Source organism: Anastrepha obliqua, chromosome 5 (assembly GCF_027943255.1).
Source record: "Anastrepha obliqua isolate idAnaObli1 chromosome 5, idAnaObli1_1.0, whole genome shotgun sequence".
Classification (NCBI taxonomy): Eukaryota; Metazoa; Arthropoda; class Insecta; order Diptera; family Tephritidae; genus Anastrepha; species Anastrepha obliqua.
In genome coordinates, this window is record NC_072896.1 from 102,112,565 (window position 1) to 102,130,791 (window position 18,227).

General features: G+C 35.2%; 1 protein-coding gene across 5 annotated transcripts in view; it reads right to left on the minus strand.

The window, feature by feature from the left end:
• Positions 1 to 759: 759 nt before the first annotated feature.
• The window catches only part of LOC129249331 (zinc finger protein 628), a 38,563-nt gene continuing 21,095 nt past the window's right edge, over positions 760 to 18,227 (minus strand). For 3 of the 5 annotated variants that reach the window (XM_054889088.1, XM_054889089.1, XM_054889090.1), the window contains exons 3-9: positions 16,171 to 16,716; positions 15,209 to 15,398; positions 12,667 to 13,944; positions 7,965 to 8,132; positions 7,154 to 7,891; positions 6,875 to 7,084; positions 760 to 6,111 (exon numbers count right to left, since the gene is read on the minus strand). In XM_054889088.1, the coding sequence (XP_054745063.1) occupies positions 5,555 to 6,111; positions 6,875 to 7,084; positions 7,154 to 7,891; positions 7,965 to 8,132; positions 12,667 to 13,944; positions 15,209 to 15,398; positions 16,171 to 16,716 (3,687 nt within the window). In that variant the 3' untranslated portion in view covers positions 760 to 5,554. Of the gene's footprint in view, positions 6,112 to 6,874; positions 7,085 to 7,153; positions 7,892 to 7,964; positions 8,133 to 12,666; positions 13,945 to 15,208; positions 15,399 to 16,170; positions 16,737 to 18,227 lie in introns of all 5 variants that reach the window. The other 2 variants (XM_054889091.1, XM_054889092.1) reach the window with 2 other exon arrangements.

Genomic DNA, 18,227 nt, shown 5'->3' on the forward strand with positions numbered 1-18,227 from the left:
ACAAATAAAAACAAATTTTTAATACAAATATTATACAAAAATAATATTATACAAAAATTAAAAAAAAATATGTGTATAGAAAAATTAAAATATTCAATACAAAAATTAAAAAAAAATTGTATTACAATAAATACAAAAAAATTAATTTTAATACAAAATTTAAACAAACATGTTAACACAAATAATTAAAAACAAATTACAATAAATACAAAAAAAAAAAAAAATAAAAGTTAATACAAAACTTAAAAAAAATTCTAATACAAATAATTAAAAGAAATAAAAAAATTTATAAAAAAATAAAAATAATAGAAAAATTAAAAAAAAAATGCAATTAAAAAATTAAAAAAATAAAATGTTAATGCAAAAACTTTTAATACAAAAACTAAAAAAATAAAATAAAACTGCAAAAAATCCACTGGAAAATCGTTATGAAATAAGGTTTTTTATTGGCCACAAACGAAATAAAACGCACATTTTTATTATTTTCAAAAGCAAATGAAATATATATAATTGCAATGTATTAAAATATATAGTAATGTTTATGTTTATAGCAATTGTTATTTATCTGTTTGATGTTGCAATTGTTTAAGGGCATAATATAAATTGTGTATGTAGTTCATCAGTTAAGAGCTAAACAAAAAACATTGCATACCTCTTTACTTTCTTTATGCGGTACAGTTTTTGTTTTTTGTTTTGTTTTTATTAACCTTTTAATTTTTCGCATTTGACAAACTGTGCTTTAGTTCTTTTAAGGATATGTTTTTTTGTTTTTAACTGTGTAACTTGTTTACTTTGCCTTTCATTCTATGATTAGTACATATTAATTTATGACGTGTTTTCTTTTATATATATGTATATCGTTTTTTTTTTAATTGGTTGCTATTCAACTTTTTTAAAGTATAAATTACCAACATACTTGCAAATATGTTCAATATGGATATTGTTACTTCTTTCATTTTCATGTTTTATTTTTTGTTTATATATATATATATTTTTTTTTTTTGCTTACCTCAAATCAAGTTTTTGCGAAAATACTTTTCTTCTCTAATTAATAATACATTTTTTAATTGTCTCAGTAATCATAAACATAACTTCTAGCTTATGCTCGACTGCTCTAATTTATTGGCATTACTTTACATAGTTGTGTCATTTTCTCACAAATACTCGTAGCTCTGTACACACTTGGAAGCAGCTGGAAAGGGTTGCGGCGCATTTTTTACAAAGCAAAATAAAATGTTAAAATGCCATTTCATAAACTTCTAACATACAAACAATAAAACATTTGTTCACTGTGGCCTCCAAAAGGCTTAACTCTGGCGCTCATCATTTGCAGCATTATTGCGTATCAATGCTTGTCAGTCAGTCACACGTAGTGTTGTTCAGCTAGCGAACAAAACACATAGTTTAACACCCATCAGCGCTTGTCTGCTAAATATTTATTTTTGAATGTATGTAGTTGCTTCTTTTATTTCTTTCTTTCTTTTTGTTTTTTGTCCTACACTAACGTGCACTCCCATACACCACTTTAAAAAGTACTCATTTTATTTGCGCCCACCACAGCACACCTATAGTTCAACTTGGTAGCTTGTCAACTTGTCAATACTGTCCAATTACTTCCGCACCCATCCACTTATAGGCACACGCAAATATATGTAAATATGTATGCATTGCTTTATAAATAATCATTTAAGGATTTTCCAGCGCTTCTAGACATTTCATATATGTATATAATTAATGCTTTGCCACACTGCCGCTCGCTTAGTTATATTTTCATTATTATTATTTTTATGTTAATGCCTATTAAACGCTCAGCGCGCATATTTATATATGTATTTCTCTTTATAGTTCTAGTTTTCTTTTTCCTTGTTGTTTGCAATTAATAAACATTAGTATATATTTCTTATAATTGTATGTTCATGCTTGCATAAATGTTGTTTTTATGTTTTTATCTTTAATAATAGCAATTAGTGGTCTTCTTGTTAGCATAGTAAATGAGCCTAGGTATATGTATGTATGTATGTATATATCATATTTTATTATCAACTAGAACTACGTTTTTTGCAATTAATATATGTTACTCTCATTTATTCGCATGAATGCATATGCAAGAGTTTGCTTGCAGTTCCACACAAAACAAAAATTTTGCTGGTGTTTTAGTTTGCAACGCTTCTTCTTCTTCTATCCTCTCTCTCGCTCATCATCAACTGTAACCACCCCCACCCTTGCATAGTTCCTTATTTGCTAACCAACTCTTTTCATGTTTGCGTATTGTTAAATTGTAAATTAAAGCGTAAACAGTTAATATTAATATTTAGTGTTATATATTTTTTCTCTTGTTGGGTGTATACTTAGTATAGTTTAATTTTTAGTTCGATTATATATATTTCATACTTCGTGTATATGTAGTTGATAAATATGTTTGCATGTAGTTGGTATGGTATGTAAACGCTGTGTCGGTGTGTCGATGTGCATTAAATTTTTTTGTTAGTACACAAATGTGTTGTGTCCCAGCTAAAATGTCTGCCATTGTAAATAGTAGTATAAGGCGTAAACTTTCTTGGGGTGCAAGTTTAAAAAGAAATCGCAATCTTCCACGGCAGAAACTCTTACCGTAAAGACTGGAACATTTGAAATCGAGAAAAGATGGAATAAAAAAATACTATTTCAATTTTTGATGCAAACATTTTTGCAGACCCATCTCCATGCTAAAGTCACTGTCACAACTGGCTCCAATTTATTGCATGTATGTATGTATATATATGTTGTTATGTGTTGCTGTATACGGTGTATGAATTGAATGTTTGCTTATGCCTTGGTGCATTCACTTTATTAGTAACGTCGCCTATAATATATATGTATATATATATATATTATGTATGTATATATGCATGTATAAACTAATTTAGTGATTTTCTGTTTTCTCACGTTCACTAAGTTGTCGCTTTAAAACTGTTGCATAGGCTTTTGCTTTTTAGACTTTTCTTTGAATATTTGCTTATTATTGCTGCTGACTTAGTTACTAAAAATATGTGTGGTGTTAGTGGTTAAATTTGGAATTTTACACATTACTATGTTGGTTCTTGATTGCGCTTCTCTATTTGCTTACCATAATTAGCATTTACTGCTTTTTTTTTTTTGTTTGTTTGTTTTGTTTTATTTTTTGTGATTTGCCTTTTCCCTCATCATCAATAATAATACCGAATTTTTTGAATCGCTTAATTTTAGTTTACACATTGTTGCATATTCTACGCATAAAGCCACTCTCTACTACACATAAAATTATTTCTTTATGTTTTTCTTTCTTCGCTATCCAAATAAAATATAAATTAAAATGAAGTAAAACCTTAATAGATTTATTCCATTTCTATTAATGTCTCTTCAGTCACTTAATTTTATTTACTTCTAAAATGCGAATAATACAGCGTACCTCTTACAGGTTAACTATTTTTTAAATCTTTAATATATATCATAGATTGTTTATAAAATGGTTGTCACAGAGTAATTCGAACCACTTTAGCTGCAGAAAGTCAGTAAAAACTAAGAATTGGGGGAAAATAAATAATAGCTTAAGGGTAAAAGCGATTGGACTCAAAAGGAACGCAAAGCCGACAATTCGATATGGGTGATAGTAGAAAGAGTTTAAAGTATTTTTCAAATACATTTGATATATGTATGTAGGTGGTAGTCGAGATTTTAAAGTATTTTCTAAATACTTTTGATTCATATATGTAACTATCAGCGTTACCGCGAATATATGTTCATGTATGTATGTACCTACAAATTGTATATACAAATTAGATGGCACGAATTGTATTCGGAGCTTCTAAACACAATTGGGTACGAAACTGCTGGGCGTACGGAGCTAAACCATGACAGTCTATTCCACGTTACCAGAACGATCCGTAATTATATACGGCCAAGGCCTGTCACTTCAGCAGTATTCACCGAAAATATATAGCGAATGTTTTCTGCTGACAATAATTGGTTCTACGTTCCCACGACAGCCTATTCTACGCCACCGGGACAGCCCGCATTAATAATATCCGGCCAGGGACTGTCACTCCAGCAGTATTCACTAAAACCTTATGAGAAATGTTTCCTGCTGTTGTAACAAAAACAAGAATTAGGTCGACTCGACGATATATCCGACCAGGGACTGTCACTCCAGCAGTATTCACTAAAAATTTACAAATTACACCGGGTCTATGATACCGTAATAACTCTGATTTATATTCGGCCAAACACTGTCACACTCCAGCGGCATTTCTTAAATATGTATAGTAACTGTTTATGCAACTAAAAAAAAATTAAATTAATTTAAAAAAAAAAAAAAAAAAAAAAAAAAAAAAAAAAAAAACAGGATAACAAATTTCAAAAATAAATATGTTCACATCACGCCAATCTTAACAGTAATTGTGATTGTTACAATAACTGCGAAGCTTTAAAAATATTTAGGTATGTCCAATTTTCTCTATATGTTTAGTTCAGAATATAGGTAAGGTGTAACACCTTTAATATTGTAGTTTATAACTCCATTTACAATACTTTTAAAGTAATTGAAAAATAACAAAAAATCTGTGGAAAGTCTAATTTTACAATAAAAAAAAAATAAAATTTATTTACAATTTACAAAATTTTGAATTTGCTTTTGTTGCTTTTAAATTTTCTTTGTTTTTGAACGCTGCAATTTCAGTGCAGATTTTCTACTTTTGTTACCTACCCCATACAATCGCTTTTACCCAAACACGCTGTTGCGCCGCTTAGCATAAGTATGCGTTAGTGAGCATTGAAATACACTGGTTATGTTAAATTAAATGTCGCTATTTTATAAGTAGCGGTTTATAGAAAATTCTTTTCAATATTGCACAAAACTACTATTCGAGATACTTTGAATGCAAAGTAACCGCACGAAAGAGTAAAATTGAAAATGTAAAGCTTGGTAAAAAAAAGTTTCACAGAAGATTGCACTCTGTTAGCATGAAGAGGACAAATGCAGGAAGAAGTAACTCACTAAGCCAGGCTTAATCCAAGCAGCAAACAGCGTATCGAATTTAATTAAAGTGTTAATTATTTTATGCAAGTTTGCCTAATTTTTAAAAATTATTACGGTATTTATAATTGCATACTCTACGTTTCTTGTAGTCAATATGTTAGTTACAAGTTGCAGCATACTAATTTTGTACGTGCAATAATGTAGCACTTACTGTTAATAGTAAAATAAACGACTAAAACTATTAACTTAGAAATACGTGCAGAAAATTATACTTCTTTTTGCTCTATTTCTTTCTTCTGTTTGCCTTTAAACTTGCTACAACTTTCATTCTTAATTTATAGCTTTTCTTCTCCTGCATTTGCGATAACCACGAGTTGTATTACCCAGCTGCATTACCCAAGCACCAGTCGAAATTGCATTAACCAGCTGTAGCCTTGCGCGCATTTATCTCAGCACCGTTCTATCGCAATCACCAATTTCATCAACGCTGTTGTTGTTGTTGTTATTATTATTGAACGCTGCCGTTAACGCGCCTCACCAATGTGCGAAATTATGCTGCTGTTAGTAAACCACCGGATGCTGCTCAACATTAGCTGGCAGATGCTGCAATTGCATGGCTGCGCGCGCCAAAACGCTCGGATCGGTTTGTATTAGTGCGATAGGCACCGATGGTGGCTGCTGCGGCTGTGGCTGCGCTTGTGGTTGTGGCGCATGCGTTTGCTGTTGCGCCTGCGCTTGTGTTTGTTGGTGATGTGCTTGCTGCTGTTGCTGTTGCTGATGTTGGCGATGTTGTTCCTGTTGTTGATGTTGTATCGATAATTGCAGCAGTTGCTGTTGTTGTAATTGTTGTTGATGCTGCTGTTGCTGTTGTTGCACTTGCTGCTGCTGTTGTTGTTGCACTTGCTGTTGGTGTTGTTGATGTGCCTGTTGCTGCTGCTGCTGCTGTTGTTGTTGTTGTTGCTGCTGCTGCTGCTGTTGCTGTGGTTTCTGGCTGTTGTGCGATGTAATCGTTGAGGTAACCAACGGCACAAGACTGGGCGCCAACTGTACGGCATTTGCGGCTGCAGCGCCCGATGTAATCTGTTGGATGGTGTGCATTGTTGGTGTTTGATGAGGAACTATACAGAGAGAGAGTGAGAGAGAGAGAGAGAGATAAATGTATAAATTTCAATTTGAGTAAATGAATTGTATTTATTTTTACTATCTCTTAAAATTGGAAGAAGATCTGATATGAGCCTATTTTGAAATTGGTTTTTATTAACACATCGCTTATATTTTCTGAAGTGGAGTGTGATTAGAATAAATCGTTTCTTTGGCGCATTGCATTCATTGCACAAATTAAAAACTGATAATTCAGATCTTAGACCTACAAAATACCAACTATAAAGAATTTTTTTTATACGCTTGCAATATTTCTAACTGTGTTACTTATCTCATCAGTTACTAAATTCCAAGTTCATAAATTTTAAAAACAATATAACTACCGAGTATCACCTAAACGCCCATTTATCTCCGGACCCTCCCGTCGAAACAATTTCTTGAGCCTACCGTTAGATGACATCGGTGCTGATGACGATCGGTGTCTTCACCGTGCCCAACAGGGCTTGGTAAATTGGTACTCGGGCCAAACAGGCAACGTAGTTGCAATATTGCGGTATTTTTGCTTATGTTAAAACTATAAAAACGGCACCAGGTTTACCGGGTAAATGATACTGGAAAGGCCGAACTTTAAATTCAGCAGCATTCCCGCACATTTTTCCATAATTTTCAAACTAAAAGGAATCCAGTAACTTACTCATTTAAATAATTTACTATTACGAATTTACGTGGGTATGATTTTCCGTTTAGATGATTTTTTTTTTTGGTTATTATATAACTTACGAAATATTGGTTTGATTTCCTCTTTGACCGACGTCAATATACCGGCTGGGATTTGTGGATGCGGCTGTGGCGGTGGTGGCATTACCGCATCAGGATGGTTCATCTTCATGTGACGCTTCAAATTGCCACGCTCCACAAAAGCTTTGCTGCACAGAGTGCAGGCGTGCGGTTTTTCACCCGAGTGCGAACGCATGTGCGAGACAAGATGACCTGAGAAAATTTCATAAGCATTAGTACTTATTGGAAATAAAACAGAAATATTAAACCCAAATTGCTTACCCTTGCATATAAAGTTTTTGGGACATTTCTCGCATGAAAACGGACGTTCGCATTCTTGGCCCTTGGTGTGACTGCGTTGATGAAACAGCAGATTTCCTTTGAGCGGAAACGATTTGCCGCAAGTTTCGCAAGCGAAGGGACGATCGCCAGTGTGGCAACGTGACATGTGATTAATCAGATGCTCCTTGCGTGTGAATGGCTTATTGCAAACATTGCAACAATGCGGATTGTCGCTGGAGTGCTGACGCATATGATTGTTTAGATGCTCCTTACGCGTGAATGTCTTCTGACAATATTCACATTTGTGCGGCGAATCGCCCGTATGCAATCGCACATGATTCGTCAAATGTTCCTTCCGGGTAAATGTCTTCTTACAGTAGCTGCAGCGATGTGGTGATTCGCCAGTATGTTGGCGTACATGATTCACGAGATGCTCTTTACGTGTGAATGTTTTTGTGCAATATGTGCACTTGTGCGGGGATTCGCCGGTATGTTGCCTTATATGATTCACCATGTGATCTTTACGCGTAAATGCCTTCGTGCAGTAGGTGCATTTAAACGGCGTTTCACCGGTGTGCTGACGTATGTGGTTCACTAGGTGTTCCTTACGTGTGAACGTTTTCAAACAATAGGTGCAACGATGAGGCGATTCGCCGGTATGTTGGCGTACATGATTCAACAAATGCTCCTTGCGTGTAAACGTTTTCGAACAAAAATCGCACCGATGGGGAGTTTCGCCTGTGAATTGAGCGTGGAAGATCAGTTTTTGAAACGACCACAAGTATTGTGGTTCTTTAAGTTGTATGTTTACCTGTATGCCAGAGAATGTGATTGGTGAAGTGCTCCTTGCGACTGAAACTCTTGCCGCAAATCTCACATCTGAATGGTGTGTCATTAGTGTGCGAACGCATATGATTGGCTAGGTGCTCTTTGCGCGTATATTTCTTGCCACATACATCACACTGATGTGGTGTTTGACCTGCAAACAAGATTATATTTTAATATGTGTTTAAAAGACTAGACAACATATGTAAGTATGGACTATGAAGTGAAGTTGAGTAATGCGAATGAGATCGACTAAATATTTATCTTGCAACTTTCTAGTTTATACATTAATTTATGTGATATATTGCAGTAAGGAATACATACGAGTATAGAACAGTTCGAGCCAGTAATACACAATTGAAGTTTTAGCACAACAATAGGAGTTTGAAGTGGTGGAAAATGTAAAGCGAATCCACGGCAATCAGCTGAACTTCAAATAGGTTTTTGATTCAAGCATCGATTGCATTAAATAGCTATGAAAAACTGTTCGATTTAATAAAGCAAAGCGCGAATACTTAGATTAGAAAAAAACGTCGGTGAAAATATTGCAATTGTGGCAGAGGCGGCAAAACGAATTAAAGGGATCCTCACAAGAATGGAAAAAATAATTGTTTTTTTTTTAAATAATTATAATAGAAAACGATTATCAATGAGCGCTCTCTTAAGATTGTACAATGTGATGATTAAATCAAGGCTAACTTAGAATTTTGCTCTAAATGAATGAATGAATGGAAATGATGTTTGCACTTCGATCTCATGGTCGTTTGTGCCCTCTACTCATCACACTACCACATCCCAACCCATTTCTCTGAAATAGAGCTGGGTTTAGCCGAGTGTATTTGCCTTTTTTCCGGCCGAGATGTTTTATTCTTCTTCGCGCTATAACATCGCATTCGAAAAGGTGTGCGGAGTCTACGAGAACTGGTCGCAGAAACGACAAGAGTCATGACTACTCAATCTGCAGTAAAATGTGAGAATGCCCGTGAGCATTTTGGTTATGAATTATCTAAACTTAAGTGTTGCATTACAATATTATTCCTGGGTTCAACAACAGAAATGGTGAACAGGCTGCAAAAATTACAAAAAAGGATATTCGCTGTATTTTGTTGTGGAATATATTGACTCCAATAGCATATATGCTCGATACTTTAAAGAAGCTTAAGATCGACCAAAGAAGTGAAATGAATGTTTTGCTATTTATGCTTAAAACTAAACATAACTTGTTACCTAATTATTCGTCAAGGCAGTTAGTGTATGTAGGAGATAATTTTCGGATTAATATCTACAGAACTATTAGTCTCAATCATTTAATGTTAATATTATTGTTATTATGTTTAATTAGTTAATGAATTACTGATCGTTGTTAAAATCGAGAGAAATATTTTTATATAAAGAAGATTATTATTCAATTATACTAAGGAAAAAATTGTATCATACGCAACATTAGCCAAACAACGCTGCCATCAGCACAATTGTGAAAATTGAAAAGTAGCAGGAAAGCTAAATAAATAAATCAACTAAACTAACTCACTCATATTTCTGCCACTACAATAACAATTTACTATAAATATTTACTTGCGAACTGCTCAGCATTGCTTTCTATAACGCAATCAGTCGGAGAGGTGGGCGGGTAGGGTAAAAATGGTTCATCTTCTTTTTTTATTGTAATAAATTCACTGGGTTCACCTAATGGATAAAATGGAAACATGCTAAGCAAAAATTTACTTTAGCTAACAATTCTCAAAAAAACTCTAATTAGCAAAACCTTAAACTAGTCCACTTGCGTACACTGAATGCAGGGCTGCATTTTATGAAGAGACGCTAGAGGGGTGCAGGGTGTCCTTAAATGCCCAACACATACAAAAATTAAAAAAAAAAAATTATTTTTGTTTGAATAAGTGGCAGCACTAAATTTCCATTTTGACAACATTAAATATTAATTTAATTAATTAATATCAAATATTAGAGGACTTCACACAGAAGAGCTCATTGCTTTGTTACTTGGCAGTTTTATGTATATTTGGTTTTTGCAATTATAATGGAAGAGCTTTAGCGCTAAGTAACGCAGCGGAAAATAGCAATCAGCGGCTTGACAATTGGCATTTGATCGTCCAGCGTGAAGTTTAAGCTTCGAATATCAAAAAGTGATGAAAATAAAGTTATTTTTGCAGTTAAAAATTTGATTTTCCAAAGGCCTTTTTTTTCATTGGATGAAACGAAGCTAATACGGAAGTGATTCAGCTGCTGCGCAAGAGTAATGCCAAACTAACATAAATAAGTCAAAAAAGTCGTTCACAGCAAAACACTAACAAACCGCCAAAGTTAAAAAAAATTTTAACCACCAACAGAAATTCTTGTTATTTAAAAATTTATATATACAAGGTAGCCCAAAATTAATCATCAGTTTTGTTTTTGAATAACTTTTGTATTAAATAAAAAATAGTTTGAGTGTAGTAAATTAATTTTGCGCCACCTTGTACTTAATGAAATATTTAATTTGAAAATAAACAAATAACTTCAAATATTATATGGAAAAAGGTAAAAACAATAAAGAAAAAAAATACTTACAGATGTATGTATATAAATTTTAATCTAATAAAATTTACCTATTAGATTTTATTAGCTCATCCAAAAACACGTGCTGTGAAGATACATACAGGGTGGCCCATATAGTGGTTTTCTTTTTAAGCCTATGTTATTTTGACAGTGACAGCTCTTTGTCGCCAGAAATATTGACAGAAAGTCAGTATCATATCTTCGGAAATATTGTACATTTATTTCCAAATATCAATGTTGTGCACCCCAAACAGCGCGTTTATTGAAAAGAATTCAGAATCGAAGTGCATTTTCATTTCAGCGACTATATTAACAAGCAAAACTGCCGCGTCTGGGGATCGGAAAATTCGCACGTGATCGTCGAGAAGCCAATGCATTCTCACGGATTTTGGAGCGGCGGCATCACATCTGAAAATGCTGCTGGAAATGGAATTGCGATCAACAGTGAGCGCTACACAGGCACGATAAACGTTTTTTGTGACCGGAATTGAAGTCTCAATCAGAACAACAATATTGCGAAGCTTCATGTTCGATGTGAAAATGTTGCAACTTTTGCAAATGTCAAACGTTCGAGCACTCCGAATTTTGACGCTTCATGCGCGCAAAATTGTGAAAAACCGGCATCACCAAAATTTGTGATGGCAGAAGAAGTGAAAGAAAATTGTTATTTTTTATTATTTTTTTTTTTAATCAAATTTTCATAATTTATTTTGCTCAAATAGAGACACTAATGCAGTGTCCTAATACTGTTTTCATTGAATGTTTCAGCATCCGAAAATGTGAATAGTTCGGATACAACTGAATTATTTTGAAAAAGTTTGCCGATTTTGTCATTGCCACCTGTTTAATATCATATTTCGATCTGGAGCCACTTTCTTTTCCACAGAAAGTTTTTCATATTTAAATAACAATTCGTTGTCACTGATTTCCAAATTATCAACTATTACATTTATCAAAAAAATCATTGTAAAATCTCACATCGATCAAATGCAAACCACGTAAAATGACATAGGTTAAATATCAGCTGAATTTCTGTAATAAATTGGAGTAAATGCAAAGGAGTAATCGATTTTTTGTTATCGCCGCTTCCGCCATATCAGTTGCCTATTTCGGAGTTCCCATTTGGCATTGTTAGACGTTGTTTATGATTTAAGCCATTCAGGCGAAATCGAGCAAGCCACTCGTGAAATAGAGCCAGTCTTTGAAAGCCGGGTTAACAGGATGCGCTACTGCGAACCAAGCCCAGGTAAGCACATTAATGGAATCGTGTTCCATAAATAATGGGAATATTTGATCCTTTGAATAAACCAATAACATATCGAAAAAGCATTTTTTTTAATAAACCACTGCATGGCCCACCCTGTACATGAATTTTCGTTTTTTTTATAAAGGATTAAAAAATATTTTAAATCATTAATCTCTCATGTCCTTAACAAAAAAAATTATTGTGGTGGATTTTCTACTTAGTTTTGGGAAGCATTAAATGGTAAAGATAAAATACTTTTTGTATCACTGTATTTTATAAATAATAAGTTGTTTTCTTCTGCATTCACATTAGCAAAAGGGGTGATTGATATGCAACAGTTTCAAATACATCAAATTAAGTTCAGCAATCAACCTGATTAGAAAACCCGAATATTTTGTCTTGTAGTGTGAGAATATTTTTTCGTAGTCTTTTTATTAATAAAACATCTTTTATTAATAAGGAAAATTCAGTGAGTTATACTAAGTACGCGAGGAATTTAAATAAAAACATTTGTACTGTCGAAAGCGCCTACTGAGACAGACATTAACATTTGGTTTTTTTGCCTTTTAAACGACTTTAAATAATATTCTAACCGGATTTATATGCTACCCTTGACAAGGGGCTAACCTGAACCAAGAACCTGTAAATGTATGGACTCTATTTTGCTAAACGACCTAACATTTTCTATTTTAAATGACTTTTTTTGGGAATAAAAAGGTGAGAAATCATTGTATTATTGATTGAATGATGAGAATTAAATTTGTAGTGTATGTATGCATAGCCGTTTGGAATCATATTGATTCAAAATGAATGAAATATAAATGTGATAATTGTGAGATTAGAGAGGGGAGCCATTTGCGACAGCATAACACACCCCACCACTCACCAGTGTGCCACATGTAGTGGTTGACATAGTGTTCCTTGCGCGTAAAGGACTTCTTGCAAATATCGCAACGATGTGGCGTCTCACCCGTGTGTTTACGCACATGATTCACCATGTGTTCCTTGCGTGTGAAAGTCTTAGCACAATACTGGCACCGGAACGGCGTCTCGCCCGTATGCGAACGAAAATGATTATCCAAATGTTCTTTGCGTGCAAAAGTCTTCTGACAGATCGTGCATGCGAATGGCTTATCGGTTGAATGTCGTTTCATATGACGTTCGAGACTGGCATTGTTGGCGAATACATTGAAACAAACGATGCACGTAAACATCGGTCCACCGATGTGTATCTTGCCGTGCCGCGTCAAATCCTGCGAGGTGGTGAAACCCTGACCACACACCTGACAATTGAATGGTTTACGTTCGCTATGATATCGTCGATGCACGATCAATTGGTAGCGAAATTGGAATATTTTGCCACAAATGTCGCAGACATGTGTGCCGGTAGCGATTGGCGTGCCATCGGGGGCGAGGGTGATTGTTGTCGTTTGATCCACAACCGGCAGGCCACCCTCCATTTTTGGCATCAACAATTCGCCGGTCACTGTGGGAGTTGCTGTTACAGCGGTGGCTGGCGCAGTTGTTGTGCCACTGGTACTGATTGCCGTCGTTAGATTGGTCGTTGTTGTGGGCGCCACCACACCACCACTTGTTGTATTTGCGGCCGCCGCAGCCGCAGCTGCTGCAGCGGCAGCAGCATTAGCGCTAGCAACTACGGCCGCAACTGCAGCATTGTTGCTCGCATTACCATGTGTTGGTGGCGGCGCAGCATTGGGCACTGCATGTGCGGCCAATTGCTGATTCATGACATCGCCATGAATTTTGCCAAAAACTTCGTGATAGGTGAAAAGCTGTGAGATGTCCTCAATGTTAACTTTATACATTTCAATGCCAGGGGGCGGTTTGCCCATTCCAACATCCTCTTTTATTTCGGTTTTCGGTGCACCCAAAGTAATAGTGGTGGCGCCAGACGTCGTCGGTGCGGACGACGCCGCTGCGCTTACGTGTTGCATAACAATTGATTGATTTAACTTTCCGTTGTCTGAAAATGGTTTCTCCTCTTTAATATTTTCTCGTTGTAATAATTGTTGTTGCTGTTGTTGTTGTTGCTGCTGCTGCTGCTGTTGAGGTTGCTGGGCCTGCTGCACTGCGGCGGCTACATGTTGCTGCTGTGAAACATGCTGCTGTTGTTGTCGATTGTCATCATTTTGGTTTAATGCAGCTGTAAAGATTATACAAAAATAGTAATTAATAACATATAAAGTGAGCCGTTTCAATATAAACATATATACTTATTATGATATAGATAATTTAATTTTTGTCTATACAACAAACTGGCCACTTTAAGAAATATTTTTAGCCAAGAATGCTACACCTTTAGCATAAAGTCTATAATAAAACGTTTACTCAGCAAACCACTTTCTCGTTCTCTCTTGACAAATCGGCCTTAGCAAGACACTGTGTGCTGCTAACTCTACTTTGAGGAAAAGTACTTTGAGAACCAACAAAATATCAGAAAAAAGAGTACGTAACTATTTTAGGACGAAACAAAAATTTGGAATAGAAATGTTCGCCACTTAAGGCATTCAGCGACTGAAAATATTAAATAAATGTCTTATTCAGGGGTTAAATGTGGATCGTCTACTAGGATCGTCTTTTCACATAGGCCTTTTTGGTTCAGCCCACGATTTATCTGAGCACTGCATAGTAAGGAGCATTTTATGTGGAAGACGGGAGTAAGAAAACCCCCAAGTATATTCATCAATTTCAGGCTTCACTAGTGACACAGAATGGTGTCCAAATTTCAGGGTTAACTAGAGTGGTAAGCGATATCCTCAATGACATAATTCACTCCCGTTGTATATGTATCAATATGCAAGAATTCGTTAAGCCCAATAACTTTGTGAACTTTCATCCTCGCGATGACGACCCGAACTTTACTACGTTACGGTTCTACGTTACCGGAACGACTCGGATTTATATCCGGCCAAGGACTGTCACTTCAGCAGCATTCCCCATATACATATGTATGGAGAATGTTTATGCTGCTACAACAACAACAGCTGATGAAAACAAAATGGACGGTTTGTACAGCCTCCTAATAAAAATACACTTGAGCTTATCAGCCGTAATATGCAAAATAAATCACTTTCGAGCCCAAGGAATCGCTACCAATGGTTGAGATGAAATTACAGTTCTTTAGGTGCTCATCTAGCTTAATGTTGTTGTTGTAACATGCAAAAACATTCGCTATAAAATTTTGGAGAATGCTGCTGAAGTGACGGTTCTTGGTCGGACTTCAACACGCATCGTTCCGGTAACATAGAATCGATTGTCAGAGGAACAGTTCTTTAGATGCTCTTGTAGATTCATATTCTTCGTCAATCTTCTTCAATTGTTAATTCAACTACATATTTGTATCCCATAACTTAAATATTCAATATGCCATTAGCAATAAAGGCTAAAAATTTGAAAAATTTAATTACCATGTATTTGCAACGCATTTGTTTGTTGCTGTGGTTGTTGTTGCTGTTGCTGCTGCTGAACCTGTTGTTGAGGATGCGTATGTTGCTCAGTTGCTGTTGGCTGTCGCTGATGCGGTGTGATTATTGTACCATTAGGTAAAATGTTATAAGGAAGCGCTTGGCCATTCGAAACCACCCAATACTTGCTCAACTGCAACAAAAAAATAAATAATAAATGTATATACATATATGTACATTAAATTAGGATGATTAAGGATGTATTGATTCTTAAAAAGCAAAATATTAAATGAGACTAGTGCGATTTGATTATGAAATGAAAGAGAAAAGCTTGTAAAAATAATAATAATGCAATGAAAAATCAAGAGGAAAAAAACAACTACTAAAAAGGACCCTGTTTTAAATTAAACGTTTAATATGAAAAACCAATTGAACCACTAGCAGACTAATAGAGGATTGAGTTTTACAATAATTTTCAAATACAGGTCATGCAATAAAAAGGGATTACGATTACCAAACACGAGATCTACGGACTGAAGTTAGAAAAACATTTTTCAGTGGGCATTATTCTGCTTTTGAACTTTTCATTATACTTTTTCAGTCACTGAGCCCTCCATAGAGATGAAATCGATTCAATATACATAAATGAAATTAAAAATTAAATGTCGTCCTAAATTTTATTTAGTTGTGGGTCAATCAGCGAGTGCCAACTATCGATTGGCCGATGTTTAACATTTCGCGTATGTTTATATATAATGGCATATGTGTGTATGTATGTATGTATGTATGCGTGTAAGCTGTAGTTTGTATGAGTCAGTGATTTGTTGATATACTGCATTTATACAATACATATACTACGTATGTATGTATGAGCGTATGTAGTGCGTGAGTGTGTATGTATGTGAACTTTTGATTTTGTATGTTTTTTTTTTCTTAATTTGGTGCGCACGACGAAGAACGCTTACGTTTGGTGCATTTGGTATTAGTGCAGTTGTTGTGGAGGCTGCTGTGACTGTTGTGCCACCAGTTAAGCTTAGTGTCTGTTGCTGCTGTTGTTGGTGTTGCTGCTGCTGCTGTTGCAATGACGACTGCGCTAATTTTGAGTCAGTAACGTTACCCGTAGCGCCCGCAGCAGGATTCGTAACACTCACGCTTAGCCCACCTACAGTCACAGGAGTCGTTGTGGCCATAGTGGAAGTCATTCCTACCCCTGCTGCTGCAGCGGCAATGGCGGCTGCTGTCACAGTTGCAATTGACACCGGCTGATGCTGCGCAGGAACTGCAAGCGGTATTAAAGTATTGCCTGCAACGCCAACGACACCACCTCCACCAGCGACGGTGCCACCACCAGCTACGGTAGGGGGAGTTGTGCCTGTGACATTGCCGGAGCCGCCACCGCCGCTTCCACCACCACCACCACCTCCGTTCAACGCCATTGAATCTCTCTGCTGTTGCTGATGTAAATGTTGTTGTGCTGCTGCTTGTTGCCTTGGTACCAGTTGTGGCTGTGGCTGCAACATGTTGTTGGATGCTTTTAAAAATTGAAATATCACAATTTCAGACTCAAAGATTTCTTGTCTAATTTGGATGCAAATTTTTGTTATTTTTCAGCATTATTTTCTGTAAGCTACATAACATTCATATATATTTATACATATGTACGAGTATATATGTATAGTGTTTGCCAACCAACAGCTCGTTTAGCACATTTATTCTAGATGCAGGAACGTGTAGCCACAAATGCAAGTATGTATGGATATATGTGTGTATGTATGTATGTATGTATGTATGTATGTATGCATGTATAGTACAAAGTTTTTCTTTTTTGAGTATATATGCGTGTGTGTGCGTTTGTTTGTATGAAACGTTAAACTTAATATAAATATACAGTACGTGAGCGTTTACAAATGAGTGCAGAAGTATTGATGTACGGGCATGTGAGTGAGCTTTCAGACGAATGCATAATATTGCATATATGCATGTATATTAAACATTAGCATACATACATATGAATGAGTGTGTGTGCATACACATGTATACATATACCAAATGAGCATGAATGTAAAACATATCCACTACGATGATATGTATATATGTAAAATCATGCATTTAGGTTATACACCATTTCAGTTGACATTTATTTCGATTAATCAATAGATAAATTGGAATGGTTTGCGTTTTCATAAATATGAATATACAGTGGTGACCAAAGCATATGCAACCTATGTATTAAACAAAAGGTGGCGCAAGATTAATCACCTTATTGGAATGTTTAAAATGTTTGTGAATCATCGTACGTCAATCATATGACGTTTGGGAACTAAACAGCTGCAGTATACAAACAGACAAGCAGTGGAGGGCGTAAAGGTCAAAATAAAGATTCCCTTCACTCAAAATCATTTTTTTTTATTTAGTAAAAATGTTATTGGGCAATTAGTATTGCGCCAACTTGTAGAATAATCACATATTTTTGTTAGTTCAATTTTGTAAAATGTTAATTGAAAGTAAAATTGTTTTAAGGGGGGAAGCTGGTCTAGAGCGCAAAAAATGGGCATATTTTATGAATTTATTTTGACTCAACAAAGGAATCAATCGAAAATCTGTGAAATAGGTTTAATAATATAGCTTTCATGGTACAAATACAAAATTTTTCGTCTGAATTAATTTCAAAATGGCCGCTGTCCAGCAGTTCTCCTAAGGCGCCTTTTTTTCTAGTGGGTCCATTGCCGAAGACGTAAACTCCTTAATTTTTGTCCTGGATCAAAAAATAAAATTTTTTTAGTTTCTATATAACAACAGAAAGAGACGTACGTAGGATTTTTTCGATATTTTGTTTTTTCGCGAAATGGTGCACGTTTGAACAAAAAGTTACAATTTTCACTATAAAGAACGACATAAAATTGTTGATTAAAAAAAAACTATGTAATATAAATAAAAAATCCTACGTACGTCTCCGGAGAAAGGTATTTCGAATGTATTGTCAAAATTTCGTAAGAATCGGTAAAGATTTGTTCGAGTTATG